This window comes from Podarcis raffonei, chromosome 14 (assembly GCF_027172205.1).
Source record: "Podarcis raffonei isolate rPodRaf1 chromosome 14, rPodRaf1.pri, whole genome shotgun sequence".
NCBI classification, from domain to species: domain Eukaryota; kingdom Metazoa; phylum Chordata; class Lepidosauria; order Squamata; family Lacertidae; genus Podarcis; species Podarcis raffonei.
In genome coordinates this window covers 10,400,380-10,427,732 of record NC_070615.1, presented here as the reverse complement: position 1 = coordinate 10,427,732, position 27,353 = coordinate 10,400,380, and the positions used below count along the sequence as shown (strand labels likewise).

The window sequence follows — 27,353 nt, the reverse complement described above, 5'->3', positions numbered from 1 at the left end:
ATCTGGTGGTGCATTGACTGTTTTAACACACTAATACCAGATCCTGTAGAATTCTAGCAGTTATATTTTATCTGCACAATCAGAATGCATTTCAGGAATCAAAATGTGCTTCCTGTGCAGCCTGAGCAGAAGCAGTGAACAACATTATAGTTAATTGTTGTAGCTTGTCTTCACTTCCCCACCCTACTGCTTTACTCACATTTGTGAAGAATATTCCTACATTATGAATGGTCCATGTCACCATTAAGAAAAAGAGGTAGGAATAGGCCAATATATATGTGGACTGTCCTTGGATAAAGTGATTTTTCTTTAAGTTCTCAAAGTTCTTAACCTAACTCAAGGTTATCATCTGAACTAGCCAGATGTTTAACTGAGAATCACAATCAGTGTTCAAAACTGCCATTGTTCTAGGCACATTTTGCAACCGAGAATTTCATTAGGGCGAGCAGTTTCTGAAATCTGGGTGCAGTATTTCAGATTTAAACTGCAGAGTGGAAGGAAAGGAGGACCTTTTTCTGCCTCCCCACTTCTGGCTACCCTCTGAAAACTGGAGAAGAGACCCTTTTAAGAATATTAGGGAGATGGGCAGGGGAAGGACTAGACCATGTGAAAAATGAACCTAGTATTTTAGCTGCAGTTCATTCATTTTCAGCTTTGTATTCTTGTTATTAAAAAGTGCGCTTAGACATTCCATTGTTGTTCGCATAACCTAGGTTTAAGGTGCCATTCAGCTTCTAGCTTTAATGTCTCAGTTCCTAACACTGATTACAGCCAGTCCATAATTTGAAAAATAAGATTTTAGAGCCATCTTGCCCAACTAGGCATTCTGTTTTGGCCACTGCAACTTTGGCTTAAGGATCCATTTGGCTCCTAGCTTTTATATACCTGAGTTTCTAACAGTGGCAAATGTTGATGTTGCACACGATGGCATATAGAACGTAAAACACGCTCTGAACTTTCCCTACATCGGGAATATATTTTAGTTTATTACTACTGGAAGTCAGTTAAGGTGCATTACACTGCAACAGTGATATTCACCAGGAAATTGCCAAGAGCTGCTTTGGATCTTGGAAATGTTTGGAAGTCTGAAGGTGTGATAGCTCAAAAAATGTATTTTAAGCAAAATTCCTCTGACATCTGCTCTTCGTTATTTTCCTCCCTTATACTCAATCATAACTGAGAGTGAACCTCTCCTTTCTTCACTTCCACTCTCCCCTTCCCCCATTCATGTCAGCAATTTTCCTACCCAGCCCCGGTCATACTTGCCAAGTATTTTGTTGCTCTTACCCTCCTCTGTTTCTAGCCTGCTGTTTTGCCCCATTCCCATCCGCCCCCCGTTGTGATCCTCCCTTAATCTGGGTCTCGGCTACTAATTTTCTTTATGCAGTCCTGTTTCACGGCCCTCTTCCTCACATTTTAGAATGAAATTACTTTTGGTGGGACTTTCACTTTCTGTCATCCAAGCTCCAGCTGTGCTGCTTCCTAGCCAGTTTACTTGACAGTGCTCTGATTCAGCATCTCATGCTTTCCCATTTGTCTAGGGATTTAGGGAATTCTTTGTGCTATCAAAATAATATGAAAATGCAGTGTCTGGTAGGTAGCATCTGTTTCAGTCAGTTCCAGCTATTTATGGAGAAGCAATGGACTTTCTTCAATGCTCTTTTATATTTAGATTGATTAAACCAAGTGTCTAAAAGAAGAAAACACTCATTTATTCTTTGGTAAAACAATAAGCATTCAATAAGCAATCATTGTGACAACTGGCATTTGAAATCTGCCAAAGACAATAAACTCTTCTCTGAGAAGACTCATTCTTTCTCTACATGAATCAACTGGATTAACATATGAAATTCCCTGAGCTGTATACGTATAGTGACAAAACTAATATTCATTCCACTAATTAAAGATACTCAGAATTTCTCAGAAACCTATTAACTACTCAAGAGCCAGTGGTGATCAACTGTGATTTGTGGTGTCTGATATTTTGAGGGCAATTTCATATGCCGTTTCTTCCTGTCCATGTTTTATGTGCATACATTTCTTTTCTGCTCAACAGCACCCGAGACAACATATACTATTAAAAATGACAACTAAATGACAACAGCGGTCATACTAATGCATGTGGGATGGGGAATGATTATTATACAACAATAACATCAGCAGTGAGCTAAACATAGAGTAAATTCAGCAGCAATTTATGCAGCCATAAGCACTAAGAGCAGCAAAGGAGCCATTCTAACTACAAGTATGATACTGTCTGCAATGTAGTATCTCCAACAGTCAGTCAAAGCCCTTTACTATAAGAATTTATTGTATTAGCATGTGGACAGAATGCTGTCAGAAAAGAGGCCAGATAGGTTTCCTTTGAAGATTTAAAAATGACAATTCATACATTTACAGTGACCAAAATGGTTATTTGCTCAAAATGGGAATACCGTATTTTTCGCCCTATAGGACGCACTTTTCCCCCTTCAAAAATGAAGGGGAAATGTGTGTGCGTCCTATGGGGTGAATGCAGGCTTCAGGAAGCTATCCCCCCAGCCCGGCAAGCTCCCAGAGCAATGCCTAAGCTGCGCGCAGCTTTGGCATCGCTCTGGCTCCCGTTCTGGGGGCTGGGGTCGGGGGAAGCTCGGGCTTCCCCCGCCCCAGCCCCGCGCCTGGGGGGGGGAATAATTTTTTCCCTTTTATTCCCCCCCCCCCAAAATCTAGGTGCGTCCTATGGGCCGGTGCATCCTATCGGGCGAAAAATACAGTATTTCATGCCACTGTCTGTTGGTTGCTGGTTAAAGGCTGGGAAGTGGCATATGGTGAAACCAACTTTGTTAGAAATAGGCAAACAAGGCAAACAAAGAAAAAATAAACCCATGCTCAGGAGCACCAAGTGGCCACAAAGTTTTATGTGGCTTCCTGTGACAGAGTTGATCTGACTCCAGTACAGAATGATACAGCTTGAGGAACTATAATTCAAATAGTGTCCCAAGTGTTTGTTCCTTGGTATAAGGCAAGTAGCGGGGGAGAGGGATCATGTGCCTCCTCCATGCCATTTCTTGGTATTCCCACTAGGATTTTCTATTGCTCAGACCAGTTGAGCACAAAGGTGCTTAGATGTGTCTAACTCTCTTCTCTCACTCCTTAATTCCTCCCTATTCCTTTAATCAAGTTTCTTTGATGTTCAGTCCATCTTCTCTCAGCTCTAATTAACAACTAAGAATATTATTATGAGCCAGCCTTGCAAGTACAGTGGTGCCTCGCAAGACGAAATTAATCCCTTCCGTGAGTCTCTTCGTCTTGCGGTTTTTTCGTCTTGCGAAGCACGGCTATTAGCGGCTTAGCGGCTATTAATTGCTTAGCGGCTTTAAGAAAAAGGAAACAAACTCGCAAGAACTCGCAAGACGTTTCATCTTGCGAAGCAAGCCCATAGGGAAATTCGTCTTGCGGAACGACTCAAAAAACAGAAAACCATTTCGTCTAGCGAATTTTTCGTCTTGCGAGGCATTTGTCTTGCAGGGCACCACTGTACAAGGCATAATATACAGTGGTACCTCGGGTTAAATATGTTTCAGGTTACTGACTCCGCTAACCCAGAAATAGTACCTTGGGTTAAGAACTTTGCTTCAGGATGAGAACAGAAATCGTGCTCCGGCGACGCGGCAGCAGCAGGAGGCCCCATTAGCTAAAGTGGTGCTTCAAGTTAAGAACAGTTTCAGGTTAAGAACGGACCTCCGGAACGAATTAAGTACTTAACCTGAGGTACCACTGTATACATGTGTAGATAAGAGAAAACGTGGAAAAAGAATAACCGATGTGCTTTAGTGCTATTGTATCATGAGTAAGATATTCTCTGACTATTTGAAACTTGTTTTAAAAGCTTTGAACTGTTATATTTTTTAAAAATTATCCTCATTCTAAATATTCTTTTGGATAATCTGCTTGTGTTGTTGATTCCATTATATTTGAAGTTCTAGCCAGTGTGCCTATCAAAAGTGATAACAACAAATGGATTAAAGCTGGGTCTGTTGACTACAGCTGTATTTGTGCTCTGGGGTTTCTTTTATGTTATCATTCCAAACCTTTAAGAGGAAATATATTTTATGTCAGACATGTTGTCACTTGTCATCTTTTTACAGCGGAGTTGCATTTCTATATAGATTTCTAGGGGTGGAGAGAAGAGGTGCTTAGTAAACATCCATTTAATGAGCATGTTACTGTTGCCAAATTAAACTCTTGTCTTGGTATTTTGGTTTTAGATATGCTGGGTTGGATTTTAGCTTACATCTACCACATTCAACAAATAGAAGTTAATAAGAACTTTTTATATCCTATCCAACTGTAATCATGCTGCTTAGGGTGGTTTTTAATCATTTAATAACATTTAATAATACTAAAGTAATAAAGAACCATACCACAAAATAATAATGGTATCAAACCTAAATGTTTGAGGACTGATCTATTTTCTCAAGCCATGGGATGCCCTCGTGTTGCACCCTGTAATAATGTAGCATCTTTTGAGTGGAAAGTTCATAACAAGAAGTCACCATTTTCCTACTGCAGTTAAGTACAGTACACAAATCTCTAGGTTATCAGATGTGCTGCCATCTACAAGATTTTTATATTATAATCTCATTTTGATGCTTTTAAAATATTGCTTGGGTTTCCATTCACTGCCAAATACATGCACCCATATAGAACTACACAGTCTTCTATTCATATGGCACATAAGTGTGATAGAATCCGTTGGTGTGAGATCAGTTGCTATTGCTGTAAGAGTAGCCTTAGTAAAATTTGGGTTGGCTTGCTTTTTGATTCTTGCCCGCATACTGTACAATATAGAGTTAGAGTTATTACAGTTAGCATTTTTACAGCTGCTGTCCTTGGTACCTCAATCTGAGGAGCTGGCATTGTTAGGCACTGAGTGAAGCAAGGCATGCTTTTTGAAAAATTCAGACAATTATAAATCTATTGTAGTATTGTGACCCCTGGTCTGCTGGGATGCCAACTGGCAATGGAAGCATGCTGATCAAATAACAGAGGGCATCTTGCTAAAGGGAAGTCATGGAAACAAAAGTTTTAAACTAATTTGTTGCATAGGTAGTATTTCATTTCCAGTTTCATTAAGAATAGTCACTAGGATATTTGAAGATACATGACCGAGTATTGTTCCTAACATTCAGTAGCTTATGTGGATGAATTTTGACTTATGGCTTATATATGAGAAAACAGACTCAAACAGTGGTGATGACTGCCTTCCGGAATGCCCCCCCCCCAATTATCTGAGAGCTGCTGACTGTTGTTTTTCCCTTGTTTTTCATCTAGGCTTTCCCTGTACTGTACCTTTCTGCTGTGTTATCTATGATGTTGGTTTCTGTTTTAAATTGTTTTGGTATTTATTTTACCTTTACTAGTTTGAGTTCATTTAATGTAAGCTGTTTAGAGATATTATTAAATAAATGAACTTCAAATAATCTACAACCAACGTTTTAGTCTGGTATGTAAATCCAGTCACAAACCTTGTCAATTTGCAGACATGGATTTAACAAACTTAAAAACCAGTTGTTCATTAGCTTGCTATAACAGTAAAATCCTCTTTGCACTGTGTTTCACCCTGTACAATTCAAAACCAGATGCGTACTGGAATCTTTATGGACAACCAGTAAGCATGCTAGTAAGGCAAAATACTGAATTTTGGAAAAGTGAATATTTTACTCTTTAAATTTCAATAAATAACTGACAAAAGGATAAAACTCTGTGGGCGGCAGTAATTTTATTCCTATGCAATATTGAACTGAAGGGTGAATTACATAGAACTGTAGACTCAGATTAAATGATTCTCCCACAGCCTACTGTTTTAAGCACTGATTTTGTTTTGGGCAGATGTACTTATGAGTGCAATTTAAGTTATTAGAATAAAAATGTATGTGCTGCCTTTCTACCAAAGAATGAAAGTTTAAAATTAGTATTGAATTATTATATTATTATTTTTAATTCCTCCCCTCTAATTTCATACTGGAAGCCACATATTAAAAGCAAGTCTAGGATGTGCAAATTGTTGAGCCATTTCTCAGTTCTTTTATATCTCTTTATTTCGGCAGGCATTTGGGAATGCAAAGACAGCACACAATAACAACTCAAGTCGCTTTGGCAAGTTTATCCAAGTGAATTATCAGGAGACTGGCACTGTCCGTGGGTAAGTAGCAATGAGCAGTGACTTAAGGAACTTTAAGCATGAATGGGTTGCAGCTGTTGGTATTTGTAGATGCCTGATGGGAATGTTAAACATCCCATGTAAATCTATTCCCAGTTACTTGTCTGTGCCATATAGGACAAATAATTGACTTGACACAGGTATATTCTGTTAAGGAAGCGTTAACTTCCCACATTCTTTTAACTATAACACTGTTACTGTATAATCATAAAGGAGTTACAAATGCTAAATCTCTAAAACTTGCATTCTCTTTATTTACTGATATAAGAAATTGCTGAACAAAGTCCATTGTCCACTTAGGAATCAGCACAAATCTTTGTCTGAACTTCAGAGGGATTTGGCTCAGGCTTGGAGTGCACATATCGTCCACAACTGGTGCAAATATTTTGCTAAGTCAGCTTGAATTTTATGAAAGCAAAAGGAGCACCAATTTAAGAGATTTGCACTTAAACCAGAGACCAAATTGCTCTGGATTGTTTCCATTCTTGCTTTTAATAAACAATTTGAATCCAGTCTATTAATGTGAGAATTGAAAGTCTGTTCTAAGCTACAGCTGTTGTACTTTATATTTTAATGTCTCATGTCCTTTGTTTGCCTGACTTGGAGCTCTATCAATCTGTAAAGTCTGAGAATTGTTGAAGCTAGAGAAGGCTTCCGTAGCAGCCCGACGCATCCTATTATTTTGGGACTGTAGATTTTCAGTTTCTGAATGGCTTTGTCCAGTCTGATGTATGTGCTCCAGTTGAGCTATTTGGAATCTTTTAGTTCCGTTTAATTAAGCTCTGCTTTCTTGACTAAGGCTATAAAAGGAAGGGCAGAGTTTCCTCTTGTCTCAGTTCTTCCTTGTTTAAAGTGTGGTGTTGCTTTTCCTTGTCAGTGATTGCCCAGTAAAGAGTCATGCTATCAGTTTTTATAATGTATGTTAGTCTGTGATATTTTTCTTATTTGACTGAGTAGGAAGGAATTTTAAAAGGGGCAAGATGTAAATATCCTATTTTGATGGATACACACTGTGTTAGGGAGAGTCAACTGTTCTGCTATCACATCAAGCACTATGAAATGTGTATAGTTAGGACTCGCAGCCTGTATTTGTTGAGATGTGAAGATGACTCCGAAGATGCTTATCTTCAGTACCATGAGAAGTTGTAATGCCGTAATTTTGACTCTTAAGGAAGTTATGAGTATCAGACCTTTTTCCTTGGTTCATAATATATTACAACAACAACAACAACAACAACAACAACAACAACAACAACAATCTTTATTACAGTCCAGAGACCCAACAAAACATTACAAATCAATACACAGTTCATACAGTCTACCTCCAGGTTAATCAAGCATTTTGTTTAGAATATAGGGCTCATTTGTTCTTGCAACCACCGATAAAAACTTTGCCACTGCCAACGATCTAGCTTTTGTCCGGTCATAATATATTAGAATTTTGCTCAATAAATAATATATTTATTGAATTGACAAAGAAAAGCTTTTCACTGGGCTTGAGGTTTATTTAGGGTTTTTTTGAAGGCTGCTTATATTCAAGAAACTTCTGCTTCTACCAATCCTTCTGCAAAGCACATATTTGACTCCCTCATGTCTGTTAGTCATACTAAGCAATCATGAGTATTACTTTACATATTTCCCGTTGGGTAATAAAACTACTGTTCATGAGCAACTGTTGTCAAGCAAAGAAAAGGGAAACGAATCCAAATTTTCTCATCGTCCATTAAGTAACAACACACATGAGAGTGATCAACATGGTAATTCTAGTGAGTGCCAGCAATCAAGTTAAGTCAGGATCTAGCTTAGTTTTGAAAGTTCCCTTACTTTTCTCATCTCGTTTTTCACTATGGATTTCAAAAGAATAGGCTTATCACAATTTAGGCCTTGTTTTCCAACATCTTCTGAATATATCAAAATGCCCGCTTCATAAAAATTGGATTACCTTATACAATTAAGATATTATCTCCAGTGTTAATGCAGTAACATTGATATATAGACACAGAAATATTACTGCAGAGGCTGCAAAGGTGTTTTTGTGTGTGTGTACAGGATTAACCTAATACACCATCTTTTTGGTGAGAAGGTTGATTTTTGTTTTAATGGGCTGATCAGAACAGAGATGGAACAGTGGAAATTAGCAGTATAATATGAGCTTGTAGACGGGAGGTGAGGTAGTGTTCTGCAACAATCTAGGTTGGAGACTAGTTTCTTTACTTTGTTATTTCTGAAATATATACAGTGGTACCTCGCAAGACGAATGCCTCGCAAGATAAAAAACTCGCTAGACGAAAGGGTTTTTTGTTTTTTGAGCTGCTTCGCAAGATGATTTCCCCTATGGGCTTGCTTCGCAAGACGGAAACGTCTTGCAAGTTTGTTTCCTTTTTCTTAACACCATTAATACAGTTGCGACTTGACTTCGAGGAGCAACTCATAGAACGTGGTGCGGTAGCCTTTTTTGAGGTTTTTAAAGACTTTGGTGATTTTTGAAGCTTTTCCAAAACTTTCCCGACACCGTGCTTCGCAAGACGAAAAAAATCGCAAGACGACAAAACTCGCGGAACGAATTAATTTCGTCTTGCGAGGCACCACTGTATTTAAAAAGACCAAGTATTTTATCACTTGGTCCCACAAATGATCTTCAGAGCACCCATTCCTGCAACCGTTTGCCCTCGTTTCTTCAACATAACACAAAAAAGAGCTTTGCTTCTTGCAGCAAAACCTGCTATCATGGTAGAAAGGAGTGCTATATTCCAGTGATCACTGCAGGCCAGTACTGTGAGGTATTATCTGTTGCTACATGCGTACTTGACAATATAGTAGCATTCCTTTTCTAAAAATTGATTGTTATGTAGCCATTTGAACAGGAGCATTTCATACTGCGTTTCTGGAATGCATTCTCCAGTCTATGGGTCTGTTCAGCAGAGTTCAGGGAGATTCTGTATTATAGATACAAAACCTTTCCATTGTACTTGATGTTCCCCCCCCCCATGGTGTGGGGAGCAGGAAAGGGAGCAGGAGGAAGGCTTCACCCACGGTAGAATCCTGGGAGTCAAGTAACTGAAGACATGTTAAAATTGCCAAAACTGTAATAGAAGTCATGATCAAAATCATGCTCAAGTTTATACTCATCTCCCTGCCCTTTGCACAAAGATTCAATTTAGGATTTGAATACCATTATTTCAAAGAAAAGTGAAAAGATTTTGGGCTAACATAGGTCAGGAAAAAAACGTTAAGTAAGGGAAGGACATACGAAATGTAGATAAATTTGAACGGTTTGGAAAAAATGGAGACACTTTCCTGCCACATACATTCAACACAACATACAAATAAATTTATGAATTCTGTTACTGCAGGATATTCTTGCCCTTTGTTTTATTACCTTACTCTAGTGCTTGTGAGTTCTTTTTCTGAAGAAGGAATGCGGAGCTGCAGCTTAACTGCTCCAGAAAGTTCATAGACATTCAGCTAGGAAGGTTTGGTTAGAATGAAAAAAGAAAAATAGAATCCATTTTTCTAGAGGTTTTAGTGTGTGGTGATATCTAAATGTACCTATGACATTTTTCTTCCATTTTCAGACTTTTCTATCAAATAGTAACATTCATTTGATTATATCCTCATCAGTCTATGCAATGACCAGACCCGTTACATTTTAAAAAGAGAAAGGTATAAAAATCAAACTATTCTCAGGCTTAACTAATATTCTTGTTTCCTCTAGAGCTTATGTTGAAAAATATCTACTTGAAAAGTCAAGGCTTGTCTATCAGGAACATAATGAAAGGTGAGTACTGAATCTAAAGTACTGCTGGGAAGGGGGCGGAGATAAAGAAAGGTAAACCAAAATAATGATTAAAATAAAGTACAATTATAATGATTTCTAAGTTTTATATGCATGTATTTTGTGTTTTGATATATATGATGTTAGATTAATCTGTCATGATTAATACTGACAGCCATTCATGCCCTGGGTTTGAGAATTTGCTCATACAACACTATTCCTGTTTTGAAACTCAGCTTAGAAGAAGAAAAAGGACGAGAGCAGCTATGAACTCATACATTTGTACAATACCATTAAGCCATAGTTTGGATTGCTATGCCATGCAAACCAAGCAGTAAATTACCAATGGTTAGTTTTTCATCAGCTTAGCTTTCAGTTGTAGGCTTCCGGAGAGGAGATAGTGGTCTCTTTGGTTCTCAGTGCATTTTGCTGCTATGCTGAACTAAGACATGGTTGAACCTAGGCTTGTGATTTAGCACTCTCTAGACAAAGCGTGAGCTGTAAGAAAGATTTGCCCTATGTTTTATAACTCATGATTTATTTGGGGAGAGCTAGATGAAATGTGAAGCCAAGCCATGTTCTTGCTAAGCCATCATTCGATTTAGCATTACATGCAAACTGGATGTCTATGTATTTGATTTGTCAAAAAAATAAAAATAAAACACCAGTATTATTCATACTTCCAATGATTCTTGCTAACATTTTTGTATTGATGGTGATGGGACTTTTAACACCATTTTTATTTGTTGCCAGGAACTACCATGTATTTTATTACCTTCTGGCAGGAGCAAGTGAAGAAGAGAAATCAGCATTTCATCTTAAACAGCCTGATGAATATCATTATCTTAATCAGGTGGGAATATACCAAGCAGTTTTTAACTGAATGTATATATTTGTCCCTAGAGCAATGAACCACTGTTCAGGTGCTGATGTTTTAAAACTAATTTTATTGTTACCTGTGCATGGATGTCCTAGCACAATAAATTTGTAGGTTTGGGGAATGCCACTAAGTAAGAAACAATGTTTTCAAAGCACTTTTTTCTTGCCTTAAGTGGCCTATAGAAAATATAATGTGTTTTTTGGATTGCAGTTTTCCTAAAGAACATGAATGATTCTCTAATTAATAAACAACTAATAACATTCATCTGGAAAACCATATTATGATATTTCTACTGAAGAAGAGACAAATCCATTTACAAATGTTGCATGATTTTTGCCATCCTTCCTGATAGCATGATCTGTTTGTACTTTAACAAATAAGGCTAACCCAAGTCCATTAATTCCAACTATGGTTAAAGAATTGAAATTATTGGGGGAGGGGTACTACATCTCATACTAATATGCCATAGCACTTATATAATTTGTTTCCTTTAGGATGCAAGGGTAGCTGATGCAATAGAACAGAAATGGCAGAAGGGAAGAATAGTTATGCTGATGGCAGGACACTCTCTGCCAGTGCTCCATTAGAATTTCCCTATACAGTGTTTAAGGCTGAATCCTAAATATAAGGCTGAAAATATATAGTGTTCATATAATTGCAAAACAACATGGATCTTCAAGCTTGAGATCATGTGGGATCATTGCAAAAGGTTTCTCTTCAAGGGTTTAGCTATTTAAAAGGAAAAAAAATATTATTCTGACTGAGGAGCAAGGACATATCCCTCTTTATATAGCAGAAGCTGGATTATTACTTCATTTTTTATGTATAGCTAGTTATAAAACATCAAGCAACATTTCACACAAGCTTGCTGTAGATTTCTTTTAGGATTTGGTTAATCATTAAAATAATATATCTGTTACTGTGGTTAACATATAATTTTTTTTATGTGGCAAAATGTTCCAGGTTCTGCCTTCATAAGCAGTTCTGATAAAAATGAAAATATAGTGTAGCAGTTCTAGCGCTTTGAGGACTGAATGTTCAGAAGGGCTTCCTTTGCTGAAGCTAAGTAATGTAGGTACTATCTTCCAGGTTGAGGAAATGTCTCGTTAATATGCCCAGTGTGTAACATCCTATAATGAAAACAAGGAGGGAGAACCTCTGGATGTACACACTGAGCACATTAACATTGCATGACCTCAGTCTGGAGGATAGTACTAACAACACTTGAGCAAATGAAGCCCTTTTGAACATTCCATCCTCAAAAAGCTAGAACTGCCACCTTGGAAATAGCATTTTTTCATCAAAACAGCTGATAAAAATGGAAGCCAAAATATTTTGCTACGCAAGTAAAATCTGTTTTGTTAATCACAGTAGTGTGTGTGTGTGGTGTAGTGTATTGTGGGTTACTATGGTATGTTTGCAAAAACCCTTAAATATTGCAGATGCTTCTTGATAAAAGAAATGAGTCTGAGCTATCATGATAGATTTGTGTGGAAGAAAAATCTTCCAGCTCACATGCTTGTTGTAGGAAATAAATGCAATGTATAAGACGTAGCACTCTTAGTGTTGTAAAAATTCTAAAGCATCTTAAATTGTACTCCTTTCTCCTTCTAAATTGTCACTTTGTGACAATATTCCCAGTTGCAATATGACTCAATTGTTAGATCCAAACTTAATGAGCATAGCTGCAGTGTTTGTCAGCCAATATAAGTGGATTTCTAAGTTTAATTGTAAGGTTAGATAGGCTTCTTTTGTAGCATGAAAAAGTAGCATGATGTATGTGCATTCTCATATCATATTTCATAAGGTAAGGAGAAAGGGAGAAGGCGGATCCTAGCCATCATTTTCTAAAATGGGAATGCTTGTAGCTTAATGATTTTAAAGAAATGCTTAACTTCCTGTCTGTAAAAGTGGGAAGAGATAGTGGCATGGGATTTGGAATGCTACTTACCCAATCTGCCTTACTTTCAGATGACAAAGAAACCCCCCAAACAGAGCTGGGATGACTGTTACTATGAGTCTGAGCCGGTCAGTACGAGTACATTCATCCATTCTGGGTTACTGGTGACAGACATTTCACTCACTCTGGCTTTGCACCAAATTGTAGGGCAAATACAAAACCATTTCCATTTGATTACTGGCAACACAATTTCTGTGTCCTCATTGATTTGGTAGATTATTTGTGGTGGTATACCATTTTTTATGTGTATAATTTTTGTATAGGGTTATTTTGATAGGTTTTGTTAAGTAGTTGGATGATGTTATTATGTATATGAGCCACTGCAAAAAGCATAATATATACATGATGAAATTATATTCTACGAGCGAGAGAGAGAGAGTATGCAATGAAGCTTTTGCCTGGATTAAACTATTCAGGATAATTTTTGATATAGCATATTCTGGGTTTTTTAAAGCATATAGTGAATATTAATTCATTAAACTAGTGTAATCATTTCCGTTTTCATGGTCTACACCAGATTATTCTGTGGGCAATTACGGATTTTTTTTAAAAAAAATATCAAGCAATTTAGTTAAAGGTTCAGTAAAAGTGTCATCTGAAAGGAAGAGGTTTACTGCCATGTTTGTTTACAATGGCCAAAAAAGTGAAAGGGTCTCCCCACTCTTGTGTGAAGTCAGATTATTGTATTTAAATTGTGGGTTTTGTCTGTCTTGATAGCACTCCATTTTAATGTTACCTCAGAGAGCATGGCTATTCTAATTGCATGTTAACAGTTCTAACTTGGATTTACTATTTCCCCCTTAATATCATTCAGGCAAATTTATTCTTGAGTGTTATGTTTGATTGTAAGAAGATTCACAAATGAATTTAGGCATTTTAAATTTACTTAATTTCTATTAGTTTTATTGCTTTATTCTTCCCCCTCAGAAAAAAAGCTGTAAGTACAAAATGGTTCAATAATGTAGCAAAAATCTTGAATATTTATTTCATGTGAATGTTTATTTCCTGTCTCTTTTATTTATTTTGATGATTTATGTACTGCTTAATTTACAGACATCTCTAAGCAGCATAGAGGACCAATGATTTAGATTTGTCCAGTCAACAGATTTATTGCAGAAAACATAGTTTGAATATTCTCCCATAGCTTGCCTGAAGCAATTATGAACACATTGGTAATAAGCAGAGTGATACGGGATACTTGCCCATCTTGAGCAGTTGAATTTTACTTTTTGGTATGGCAGACTACACTGAAATTTTCAGACACTGATAATTTAAAGTGGCTACACTTGAGAGGTTAATACTGTGTTAGTAAATGCTGTTATTACTGCTAATCCACTCTCCAATATGTTGATGCTATTCTGCTAATATTTAATTTGCTGTTTCCACACGCCTACAAGCTGTCCCTATATAGATTTCCACTTGCCCCCTTTTCCTATCTGTACCCTACTGTCCCAGCCATTCCTGGTTAGGACTCCCACTTTCTAATACACTTCTATATCCTCTCACATATTCAAAGAGTTTCCATCTGGTGCCCAGAGAACTGGGTCCTCTTTTTCACCTGTTCCCTAAGCAATCAACTCTGACATGTATTCTTGTCACATAGAGAGGGATCTCAATCACTTTTGAGCTGCTTGCTGCTCTCTTGTAGACTCAGTGGGCGTCTGCAGAATTGCTGAGACCATAAAAACAATAACGTATGCCACATTTAGAAAATAATATTGAGGGATTAAATTCTATATTTGGGAATAATAATTGTTCAAAGAGGGAGTGAAAATGAACTCTTGTTCTGGAAGCAGAACAAAATGTTTGGGTATTTGTGAACAGATGGAAGATTTTTCCTGCAGATTTGTCAAGTAATTTTATAGAACTCAAAAATCAATTTATTCATCTTTACACAAATATAATCCATGAGTGCAGACAGCAGACAACTTTGGCTTTCTATTTTAAAATGTAGATCATGCTCTCTGTAGAGTGGAACTTGATTATTTTGCAGTGATGGGGGGCCTAGGCTACATTTACTGTCCAAAGAACGAGGTCATTTTTTAATTCAGGAGAAGGTGCCTTTGGTGGTGGGCAGTGGTGCAGGCAGCTTTTTCTCCACTGTCTTTTGCATAGTGTTTTCATGGGTGGTTCCTTCCTTTCCTTCTTGATGCCCATCTCTTCTAATAATTGCTCCTCATATTTGGCCTCAACAGGATTGCTTCTCTGTTGAAGGGGAAGATCTGAAGCATGACTTTGAGCGTTTGCAGCTAGCTATGGAGATGGTGGGCTTCCTTCCCAAGACTCGCAAGCAGTAAGTTGATGTTCCTTATAACAGTGCATTATTAAGTCGTGGATTGGTGTTGTGAATCCTGCAGCATGTGTATTTGATTGATGCTCAGCCAACACTTTCTGAAGTTTTTACATGATTGAATGAGTTGCAGTCATAATACTGTGCATCTGCCAGGGCTTTTAGGAGCAGAAAGCCATTGAAGTCAGCCAGTGCCATTACTGTTTTAAAAATGTTAGTGTGAATAAGCTCCAACAGAACTCTGTATGAATTACTATTGCTTTGGTTATTAGCAACTTTATTTTTGTAGCCTGCTTTGGATCTCTGGGCTTGAGTAGGCTAAAAATCCCAAACACAGAACTCAATACATATTATATAGCTATACTTAGATTGCTTGCTAATTAGTTAATTGTACATGTCACTAAATCAATAGGTTGCTAAATGACCACAGAAACATTCAGAACAGATTTGCTTAATAACCTTTTTGTTTGTTTTCGTATCATTTGTCCCTTTATTTTTTAAATATTTATGCCTCATAGCCAGACACTGGAGAGACCTGTCAGGAGTAAACATGGACCAATAGTATCAAATTGTATGGGAATCGGCCTTACTAGAAAAGCCAACCAATAAACTGAAACTGACACGGGGACAAATAGAAGAGGACACCTTAACTCCAGTCTGGCTCCCCTTTATCACATACACAGCCCAAGAAGACAACAAGAAGAATCCACCAACAGCATACAAATCAATCTGGCTTACCTGACCCAACAAGCCTTCCCCCCCTCACAAATGCAAACAAGCCCCACTGCAGCCAACCACAGACAATCAACCACACCCTGCCCCCCAATACCTCTCACTACCAAGGAAATGTAATAAACAAATAGAAAGAGAACATACCTAGTTGACACTGACACAAAACCCCACACGTACACTATACAAAATAATATAAGTTTCACCGCCCCCCCCTTCTTCCCCAACCTTATACTGTACTCAACTTTAATGTCTCACAACAAATGTAACCTATTGGTAAGAAAGACTGTACAGTGGTACCTCTGGTTACAAACTTAATTCGTTCCGGGGGTCTGTTCTTAAGCCGAAACTGTTCTTAACCTGAGGCGTGCTTTCGCTAATGGGGCCTCCTGCTGCCGCCGTGCCGCTGGCACTCAATTTCTTTTCTCATCCTGGGGCAAAGTTCTTAACCCGAGGTACTACTTCGGGTTAGCGGAGTCTGTAACCCAAAGTGTTTGTAACCTGAGGTACCACTGTATAACCTGAAAAAAAAGACCAGGCCTGTACTTTTGTAAACCAAGAATATCTTATACAGTGGTACCTTGGGTTACAGACGCTTCAGGTTACAGACTCTGCTAACTCAGAAATAGTACCTCGGGTTAAGACTCCCACTGAAGAATGCGACGGACCTCCAAAACTATAAGAACGGAACCCTTAGTGTGAGTAGACTCATTTAATGCTACAAAATTTAAAAATACACTAAGAGAACGTCGGATGTTAGACGATTTAATTTAGGAGCTCACCTCGGTAGAGGACTAAAATGGCGCAGGCTACAAAGTCGCAAGGTGGAGGAAGGAATGTATCTCTTTGCCTGACTGAGTGAATACCAAGTTGGAAATACGACCCAAAGAAATTAAAGAAATATTCGGAAAAAGAACTTTTTCTAACTTTCCCTAACTTTGGGAACTTATCGACGTTTCTGGGACTTATTTTACGACTGTTTATTTGAACTTTAATCTGAAGAACACTAGGACCCCTTGAACTCTGGAATTTACTACGGAGGATTTATGTCCTGCTCATAAACCTCTGGCTTCTTTTCTCCTCCCACTCTCTCTCTTTCCTCCCATGTTCCCCTTATGTTATTTATGATATTTATGATATTTACATGGGAATGAAAATTGAACGAGATTGCGACCTGAGAACTTTAATACTTTATCACTCTATTTAGAAGTCTGATCTCATTGATTTAAGAAGAATCTGCAATGAGAAGAGCCAAAAGACTCAGGTGTCTTGACACAGAAACTGACGCAGAGCCCTCTGGTTTCAAACAGAGTAATCTAGATAAGTATCTGCTACTTCAAAAACAGCACATATCTCCTCCCAAAAACTCTCTCAACTCTTTACATGGAAAGACAGTTGAAGAGATATCCCTAGGAATAAACGAGGACAAGGCTACTACTCCCATAACCGAGGCACAAGTACTAATTGATAGAAAGGTGGAGCTGCTGGAGGAATGCTGCCTACTGACTGCTCAAACAGTTCAAAAAATCTTTGAACAATTACAAAACATCTTCAAGAAGCTGGATAACCCAGATGAAAGGAGGCAACTCACTCCCTTTTTGCCATCCTTAACAAGCCCTGGAGATAAACAGAACAAATACAAATTTATACCTCTAAACCAACCAAAAATCAGAGGAAGCCCCCCTCACTCAGTCAACTTGATACTGAGGCCATGTGAGATTGTTCTCCACATTTTTCCATACAGAGGGCCCCTACCTTACTGGGAGTCATCCTTCTGGGCCAGACATCATCTAAATCTGCTCCTAGGCCTTGAGGGGGGAAGGATTGACTTAAAAGCAGTCAAGAGGCTCACTAACGATGGATATTCCAAAAAAGTACTACTAAGATTTGGTAGTCATAGAATCCCAACCAAAATCTTAAGGGAAAAGGCTCATTTAGCCCAGAAAGGAATTATTCCACGTCGACACTTTGAAGATATATCGCTCAGACCATTGATTGCATCTAAAAGACAGAACAAGTTGAACAAGGCCATTCCAACAGAAGCCGATATCTGCCCTACTCCCGTGGAAGAACCCAGTAGATGGGAGAAACCGCTGCCAGCTACCCGAGAAATCACGCAAGAAAAATCTAAGCTCCCAAATCATGCGATTGTAGCATCAATTAACAGCCTCGCCCTTGACACAACAGACTGGACAGTCCCAGAAGAAGAAGATCTGCTGAATAACTTTACCAACTTACCAGATAAAGAACAAACAAGCATACTCAGTAAACTGACGAAACTACAGGCCAGATTGACCGAAATTCACCAACAAGGCCAACAAAATGCAGTAGAAACAATACACAATCAAACCTCACACCTACCAGCCCTCTTCCCAAAATGCATAGTCAAAAAGAGAGCTACTAATGGAACTTTCAAATGTATAGATGCAGAGCTTCAAATCCAGCCTCCTTTAAAATATGAAATGACAAGGAAAAACTCCAGCAATGAGACCACAAATTCCTGGCTGAGATATCAAATACTAGCTCCAAACGAAATAGGTACCCCTTATTTAAGTACTACAAAGGATTCTAACATTGCCGAACAAAAGATGACCTCCAACAGACCTGACACACTGAGCTCAACACCAAATGAAACCAAAGAAATGGAAGTAGAGACCGAAAACAATCCTACTGTCCATAATAGCCCACCAACCACAGAAATCTCTCAGGAACAAGGAACAGCTAAGGAAGAAAACCAAGAAAGGGAGGAAATTCTAATTTCCCGCACTTTAAAAAAGAATCTAAAAGATCCACCATTATGTCCCCCACCGAAAGTAGCGACAAATGGCTGTATCGGCACAAGACAAAATCCCTCGCTGGACTCAATAACAGAATTAGAATGACTAAATGCTGTCAACCAGCCACCAACTCAAAAACGGATCCTACGCTTGCTGTCCTGGAATATTGCAGGGTGGGGAAACAAAGACGGAGACCCAGACCTAATGAACTTCTTTAAAGATTTTGAATTAATACTTCTACAAGAAACATGGTCAACTAGAGATATTAAAATCAATGGATTCTCCTCCTATACGAAACCCGCATTGAAAATAAACACGAAGGGCCGGCCGAAAGCAGGGTTCTGTTGTATGATCAAAGACAACTTAGGGTTTGAAATCAAGCAGTTAGAAAAATGCTTGCCACTTGCACAAGCCCTACTTTTAACCCAAAAAGACGATACTTTGCTACTTGTAAATGTCTATATCCCCCCATCCAAAAACAACAGCAACAGTGAAAATTGGTCACAACTAACCTTTTATATAGAAAATTTGACCGATAAATACCCAAATGCCTCATTGATAATAGCAGGTGATTTTAATGCCAGAGTGGGAACCAACAATGAACAACTATGTAGCAAACTAAATTGGAATACTGATAATGATATCGCACATGCCTTGAAAATAGGACGATTCTCCAGAGATAGGGTTGTAAACAACGAAGGCTTACGCCTACTTGAATTATGTAACAACTTTAATTTGCAGATTGTGAACGGTTCAACAAAAGGCGATAGAAGCGGGGAGTTTACATACTTCTCCCCCCGAGGATGCAGTGTCATCGACTATATTCTTGTCCCTTATAATATTATAAATTCGATCATGGACCTCAAAATTGGAACGCGTACTGAAAGCGACCATCAGCCATTATTGTTGTCTATTAACTTAAAGGATGAAACCAAGATAACCAAGCACAATATTATAGAACCCTCTCAATACAAACAAATGACCCAATTAAAATGGTCCCAGGAAATGAGTGCAGTAGTGGGGCAAAAACTTACAGCCAACCTGAGAAAACAAGTATTATCCAACTTAAAGACCACTAATTCCTACAGCGATATTCCGAAAATTTATAATGAGATCTTCCAAATGTTCGTAGAACTTAGTACTCCACCTAAAGTTTGGGTACTTAAACATAGCGCTAGCCCTTGGTTTGACGATGAATGTTTCCAGCTAAAAAGAAAACTGCGCCAAACATTTAAAAATAATCGCACTAAACTAGAGCCCTCTTATCTTGATGAAAAAAGAAAATATCATTACATTCTGGCCGAAAAGAAACAGAAATATGCAACCCAAAAATGGCTACAATTACTCGACTCAATTCAGAGTAAAAATAACAAAGCGTTCTGGAACCTAGTGTACGGAGGATTGAAACCCGAAAATCAACTAACTCTACCACCAATTGCAGAATCCAAATGGTCCCAATATTTTACATCGGTATTTAACAATCTACACAGTGAACTTAAAGGAAATGAAACCACTAAAAATAAAATCAATAAACTCCAGGAGTGGCCAAGGGTAGAAGAAGAGGAAATTAGAGAGATAGTTAAAAATTTCAAACCGGGGAAATCTCCTGGGCCAGACGGTCTACCAATAGAATTATTTAAGACCTATATAGATTGGTGGGCAGAACCCTTAGCTCAATTGTTTACTCTCATAGATAAATATGGGATCATACCTGAGATATGGTTAAGATCAATAATTATCCCAATCTTTAAAAATGGCGACCCAAAAGAACCAAGGAATTATAGACCGATAAGCCTATTATCAGTGATAGGGAAAATCTACGCTAAGCACCTTTTATCTAAACTCCTTACCTGGATGAAAAATCTAAATTTACCAGGGAAAGAACAAATAGGTTTCTCCAAAGGTTGCTCTACATTAGACCATTGCCTTATACTTATGCATTTGGTTGAAAAATACAGATCTCAAAGGCAATCTAAGATATATGCTGCTTTTGTAGATTTTCGTGGTGCATTTGACTCAATTGACCGCCCAAAGCTGTGGAGGAAACTCGCAGAATTAAAAATTGATCAGCGCTTATTGATCCTAATAAAAAATTTATACTCTTCCAATATCTGTCAAGTCAAACTTAACACCAAAGGTCACCTTTCATCAGACATCCCAAACTCGAAAGGGGTAAAACAAGGGTGTATTCTTGCCCCCTTCCTATTTAATTTATTTTTATCAGATTTGCCAGATCACCTTCAAAAAATAGAATCACATGCCCCTAAACTTAATCAGAAACCAGTTTCTCTATTATTATACGCAGACGATGCTGTTCTACTATCATTAACGAGCTTGGGTCTGAAACGCCTTATATCTTCTCTGATCCTTTACTGCGAATGTAACAAGCTCTCTATAAATTACGAGAAGACAAAAATTTTGGTCTTCTCGAATGGTTGGAAATTAGAGAAATGGAAAATAAGAGGGCAGGAAATTCAACAAGTGAAAATTTATAGGTATCTGGGAATCTTATTCCAGAGCAATTTAGGGTGGGCAAATCATTGCACAAATGCCATAAAACAGGCAAAGTGCACCTCATCAGCTGTTGCCCGTTTTTATTATCAGAAAGGCAATCAATTTATTCCTGCGGCCAATCAGATATTCCAAACAAAAGTGCAATCCCAGATACTCTATGGAATCCCGCTATGGGTCCAAGCATATAATAGTGATTTAAAAAAGATTCACTCCAGCTTTCTGAGACGTATTCTTGGACTCCCAGCTGTGATCAAATATGAAACAATGTGTGCAGAAATAGGCATACACACAATGGAATATTGGGCCTGGTCCACCTCAATAAAGTACTGGTTACGCTGCCATTTTCGCTGCCCTCCATCAAGTCTGCTCGCTGATTTGCTCAAAGACTCCTACAAATCAAGATGGTATCAGTACCTCGAAAAAAAGATTGAATCTTTAGGCATCGAGCTGGAGCCCCTGTACAATTCTAATGAGCAATACATTTTCCATAATATCCTAACTAGACTAAAGGATGTCGAGAGGCAAAATATTATGGCAGCTGTAAACAAAATTTGTTCGCCCATATTCTATGATTTAAATATCTTAGATAGCAGAGCCAATTACGTCACCAAATTAATAATTCCAGCCCAACGTAGGGCTTTTATGCTGGCCCGTTTGAATGTTTTTCCCTCAGCATTTGTCAGGGGAAGATATCAAAACATCCCTAGAAATAAGAGATTATGCAGATGTTCTATGAATGTCCCGGACACGGTAGAGCACATTCTCTTTCAGTGCCCATTGTACAGTACGCTCCGTCAACGCGTGCTGTCCCCTCTTCTGGGTGGTCTGGAGCCCCAACAAGGTGAATGTGTGGGATTCTGCCTATCCGACGTTGACCAAAGGGTAACGGCGGGGGTAGCCGAGTTTTTGGTAGCAGTCCTCCAAGGAGCAGGTTAACAAGGAAGACCACTGATCTTATATGTATATATATATATATGTATGTAGCCAACTGCTGCCTTTCTGTTTATATCTCAAGGCTTTTATATGTTTCTTTCTCTTTTATCGTTTTATTTGTATAATGCCTAATAAAGGTTTGAATAAGTAAGTAAGAACTTTGCTTCAGGATGAGGACAGAAATCCAGCGGCAGCGGGAGGCCCCATTAGCTAAAGTGGTACCTCAGGTTAAGAGCATTTTCAGGTTAAGAATGGACCTCCAGAACAGATTAAGTTCTTAACCCGAGGTACCACTGTATATCAGCTTGTCCATTTATAAGTAATCTTAATATAATATCTAACAGATCCTAAAGCTGTGGCATTGTATTATTAGGTGTATTACTGAATATATTTGCCTAATAGCTGATAAATGCAACACATTATATGTGACAATATGCCAGTATATTGAAATACTGTTTAATAAAGTCTGGCATACAAAGTCACAGAGCCCAATATGTAGTGAAATGTGGGTAAACTTGCATTTACTGTGAAGAAAATGTGTTGTTTTATGCCCATAGGATTTTTTCCATTTTGTCTGCAATACTACACTTGGGTAACATCTGTTACAAGAAGAAAACCTACCGAGATGATTCCATAGATATCTGTAATCCCGAAGTTCTCCCTATTGTCTCAGAGCTGCTAGAGGTAAGCCATGAAACTTTGACATGATTTACCCAGTTCTTCCCTTTCTTTCAACTTGGGTATTTTTGGAGGTGGGGCTGGGGAGAAACTCAGCCTCTTAAAAATATATTATTGATAGTGAAACTATTCGTTTTGGTAGTTTGGTTCATTGGTCTTCAACTGGTGGGTCAGGACCCACTGCCAAGTCACAGCCTGATCTAAGGTGGGTTGCAATAGCAGCAGTATCATCACCACCATCCAGCTGTATGCAAAGAGAGTTCCACTGTCATGTTGCTACTGCCGCACTCTGATGACCTTGTCTCTAGTTACCAGCTCCTTATCTGAGGAGTGGGGACAAGGGAGGGTTCTGGAGTGGATTTGAGTTTCTGATATGCATATTTTAAACCACACTTCATGGTGGGAGAAAGTAAGTGCTTATAACACTACTTGCCATAATTTTGAAGTTGTCATCAGAGGCACCTGTGAATAAATGAATCAAATGAATGTAAAGCTTTCTTTTTAAAAAAAAACCCCAAAAACCCCACACCATACTTAAAATAAGGCAGACTAGTGCAGTTCTCCCATACTTTTATAATAGTTTTTGACTTGGATCATTTGCAGTTTTTACTTCCTACTGACTTAATATGATTTCTCGCAAAATGCTCATCTACAATAAGTTAGGTTTGTAGTAAGTTTCATTAGCATCTCTGGAGTGTTTTCTGCAAGCATTACAACTGAAATAGCATTGTGTACTTTCTAAAAGTGCATCAGAAATGTACTTTACCCCGTGTTTCTTTTTCAAGCAACTAGAGTAGAATAAAATCAGTGCAGGTCAGGTGGGCCAAAACTCAGAATGAACTCAGGCTTGCAAGAGAGGTTAAAAATAATAAGAAAGGTTTCTTCAACTATGTTCAAAGCAAGAGGAAGAACAAGCAAGTAGTAGGTCCTTTGCTTGGAGAAGACAGAGGAATACTCTTGGGGGACAGAGGAGGTGGGACTGCTCAACACCTACTTTGCCTCTGTCTTCAATGAAAAGGAAAGCAGTGCCTAACCTGGTGATAACAGAATAAATGATGCAGGGAAGGAACTGAAGCCCAAGGTAGGAAAAGAGGTGGTAAGGGAACACTTAGCTATTTTAAATGAATTCAAATCTCCAGGGCCTGATGAGCTGCACCCAAGGAGTTTACAGATGTAAAGGAGTTTGCAGATGCAATCTCAGAGCTTCTGTCTTTAATCTTTGAGAATTTTGGGAAAATAGGTGAGGTCCTTGCTGAGTGGAGGCAGACCAATGTTGTCCCCATCTTCAAAAGTGGGGGGAAGGAAGACCCAGGTAACTACCAACTGGTCAGCTTGACATCAATACCAGGAATGGTCCTAGAACAGATAATTAAGCAGTCAGTCTGTGAACTCTTAGAACAGAATGTTGTGATTACGAAGACTCAGCATTGGTTTCTCAAAAACAAGTTTACAGGGCTATGGCATGAATGTAACAACTGTCCTACATTTTGTCTCACAGGAACTATCTAGCATACATAGATTTGTTGTCTTTGAGCCTTGAGGTTCTATACAGATTTATACATTCATTCATTCATTCATTCATTTTTAAAAAACAAACCACCCTTCACCAGAATACATTCTAGGGCAGTTTGCAGAAATTAAAATACATATGACTATCCATAGCTAATAGCTCTCAATAGTTCTACCCTCTATGATTTTGTCTTATTATCCTTTTAGAGGTATCTATGCCACTTGCCATTACTCACATAACACTCTTGTTTCTCCTTGCTGGTAGTTTGATTTTATTTTGCACACATATATACCATCCTTTAACCAAATTGTTCCCAGGGTAGTTCATGTCAAGATACAAAGCACTTTTAAGACTCAAAACTTTAAAAGCCAGTGAAAATAAATTGTTTGATGCCAGATAAACACCAATAAAGTGGGTACCAGGTGAGCCTCTTCAGTTAGGAAGCTTAATAGGCAGGGCACCACTACTCTTTCTGGTGAGCATTGGGCTCTTCGGTTGTACCAAGAAGTTAATGACACTTGACTTCCAGCATGAAGGTCTTTGAAACAGAAGAGATAATTATTCTTAGCTCTTGGCCTGAGATTAGCTCTCCATTTGCTGCAATTCATCTGCTTTGTCTGAAACAGCATTGTCAGTTCTGGATAAGTAATCTTCAGTCTGTCTTGGCTTCCAACCAGCCTTTTGTATGAGTCTGGCTGCATGATCTCTGCTCTTCTGTCTGAGCTATTTTGACATTTATAGGTATCAGTATTCTTTTACTAGTCTTTAAAGTATAACTGGCCACAGCACTTCATTGCTACTTGACTTGTGGTAGATATCTCAGATCTACAACTGTGCTCATGTCCAGAAACAAATAGGATGCTTCACTTTTTCAACAGAATGTAGGAGTGCAGATTTTAAATATTTAAAATTTCTGAGGAAAAGGGAGCTTTAAAGAATCAATGCAAGTCATATTTCCTATTTTGAAATTTGTATTCCTTTATAAATCTGACTTCTTGTTGCATTCAGCATCTGAAAACCAGTTTCTCATTCCACCTCCCTTAGAGGCATGATTGGGTGGGGACAAGAGTATAGGCCTTTGCAGTTAAAGCACCCAGCCTATGGTACAATCTTCCCCATGGTCGTCCAACGTGCTTTTAAGACTTTTTTTGTTATTATCCAGCCTTGCCTCTGGTCTGTGCTGAGTTTCTTCCCTTGCTGCATTAATTTTTATTGTTGATTTTTATCAGCATTGCTTTTATGCATTCATTTGTATAATTATACTTTTAATTGTGAGTTTTCTTGGAAACCCATAGTTCAAGATGAAAGGCAGAATTTAAATCCTGATCAAGCATGCGTAGTAGATGGTTGCTGTAACAAAACATATTGGTTTGCAACTAAGAATAGCTTTTATTCAACATAATTTATTCAATATAATCCAAAACATTTTGGTAATGCAGCCCTTTTCACTTGCAAAATTATGTCTGCTAAGAAACCCACAGATTTGTTTGAGCCTCTCTAAACAAGCCAAAGATATCAAACAAAATTGCTTACTTTAAAGCTAAGGATGCTAAGTAAGCATACACTTACTTGGAATTTAGTCCAGTTCACCAAAAATGGGATTTTCTTCTGACTAATCTGAATAGAATTGGGCTGTAGAATTCAGGATCATACACAGAAACGGAATGTGTATTGTAGTTCTTTGCATGCAGATCCTGATTACAATCCTGGTAGGGTATATATTATGGTTTCTCCTGGATTACAGTGGTACCTCTGGTTACGTACTTAATTCGTTCCGGAGGTCCATTCTTAACCTGAAACCGTTCTTAACCCGAGGTAACACTTTAGCTAATGGGGCCTCCCACGGCTGCCGGCGCGCGATTTCTGTTCTCATCTCATTTCTGTTCTTAACCCAAGGTACTATTTCTGAGTGAGTGGAGTCTGTAACCTGAAGCGTCTGTAACCCGGGGTACCACTGTATTATTATGCATCTGGCTAGTTCTTGGCTCCAGTAGGAAGTGCAAAATAGCTACAATGTATCACATGTATAATTCTGAAATGCTTAATCTCTGGAAGTTAGACATTCCCCCTCAGTGGTATTTTCCCTTACAGAGACCAGGAGAGCTGTATGTAACTAAGTTCTACACTGAAATTAATGGCCCTAAGTTAGCTGTGTATATTAATTTCAATTGATGTCAGGGCTGGTCTGATGTAGGTCAGCATGAAGAAGCAGAGGCAGTTGTCAGTGCTTTATTCAACTCAGCAACACTTCCCAGTAGGTCTTGCCCCTGCAGAGCAGTTGCCGGGACTGAACTCCCTGCCTTCCACCCCTTCTAAGGCTATTCCTCTCCTGAATGTTTCCCAAGCAGTCTCAAACTCTGTCTGCCCATCTCTGACCTCTGTTCCACTCTCCTCATTATCCTGTGTGTTCTTGGAGACCATGGGGAGCTTGTCACAGCAGGAGAGGGAAGACTCTCGGGAGCAGCCTCTTGACCCCCCTCCTCTGCTTCTGTCTCAAAGTCTAAACTTCTCCCTGTTACAGGTTCCTCCTCCTCACTAAACTCCCTTCAGTATCCAGCACCTCCTCCCAAGCTTCTCCCTCTGATCTCTCATCGGTTTCCCACCACCAATCCTTGGGCTCTGGACCTTCCTCCTCTGGGATTTGCCTTGGGGGTTCCCTGACTGGCACCTCCTCGTTGTCCAGCCAGCCCCTGACAATTGACCTATTTTAAGTATGACTACCATTGGATACTGGTACGCGGGTGGCGCTGTGGGTTAAACCACAGAGCCTAGGACTTGCCGATCAGAAGGTCGGCGGTTCGAATCCCCGCGACGGGGTGAGCTCCCATTGCTCGGTCCCTGCTCCTGCCAACCTAGCAGTTCGAAAGCACGTCAAGTGCAAGTAAATAAATAGGTACTGCTCCGGCAGGAAGGTAAGCGGCGTTTCCGTGTGCTGCTCTGGTTCGCCAGAAGTGGCTTAGTCATGCTGGCCACATGACCCAGAAGCTGTACGCTGGCTCCCTTGACCAATAAAGCGAGATGAGCGCCACAACCCCAGAGTCGGTCACAACTGGACCTAATGGTCAGGGGTCCCTTTACCTTTACCTTTACCATTGGATACAACCT

At 38.8% G+C, this 27,353-nt stretch overlaps 1 protein-coding gene across 6 annotated transcripts in view; it reads left to right on the top strand.

Annotated features, from left to right (window-relative positions):
- Nucleotides 1-27,353, top strand: part of MYO9A (myosin IXA) — a 183,915-nt gene that overhangs the window by 39,209 nt on the left and 117,353 nt on the right. For all 6 annotated transcript variants that reach the window (XM_053364314.1, XM_053364312.1, XM_053364310.1 and 3 more), the window contains 6 exons: nucleotides 6,090-6,184; nucleotides 9,918-9,980; nucleotides 10,731-10,830; nucleotides 12,829-12,885; nucleotides 15,013-15,110; nucleotides 22,618-22,744. In XM_053364314.1, the coding sequence (XP_053220289.1) occupies nucleotides 6,090-6,184; nucleotides 9,918-9,980; nucleotides 10,731-10,830; nucleotides 12,829-12,885; nucleotides 15,013-15,110; nucleotides 22,618-22,744 (540 nt within the window). The remainder of the gene's footprint in view (nucleotides 1-6,089; nucleotides 6,185-9,917; nucleotides 9,981-10,730; nucleotides 10,831-12,828; nucleotides 12,886-15,012; nucleotides 15,111-22,617; nucleotides 22,745-27,353) is intronic.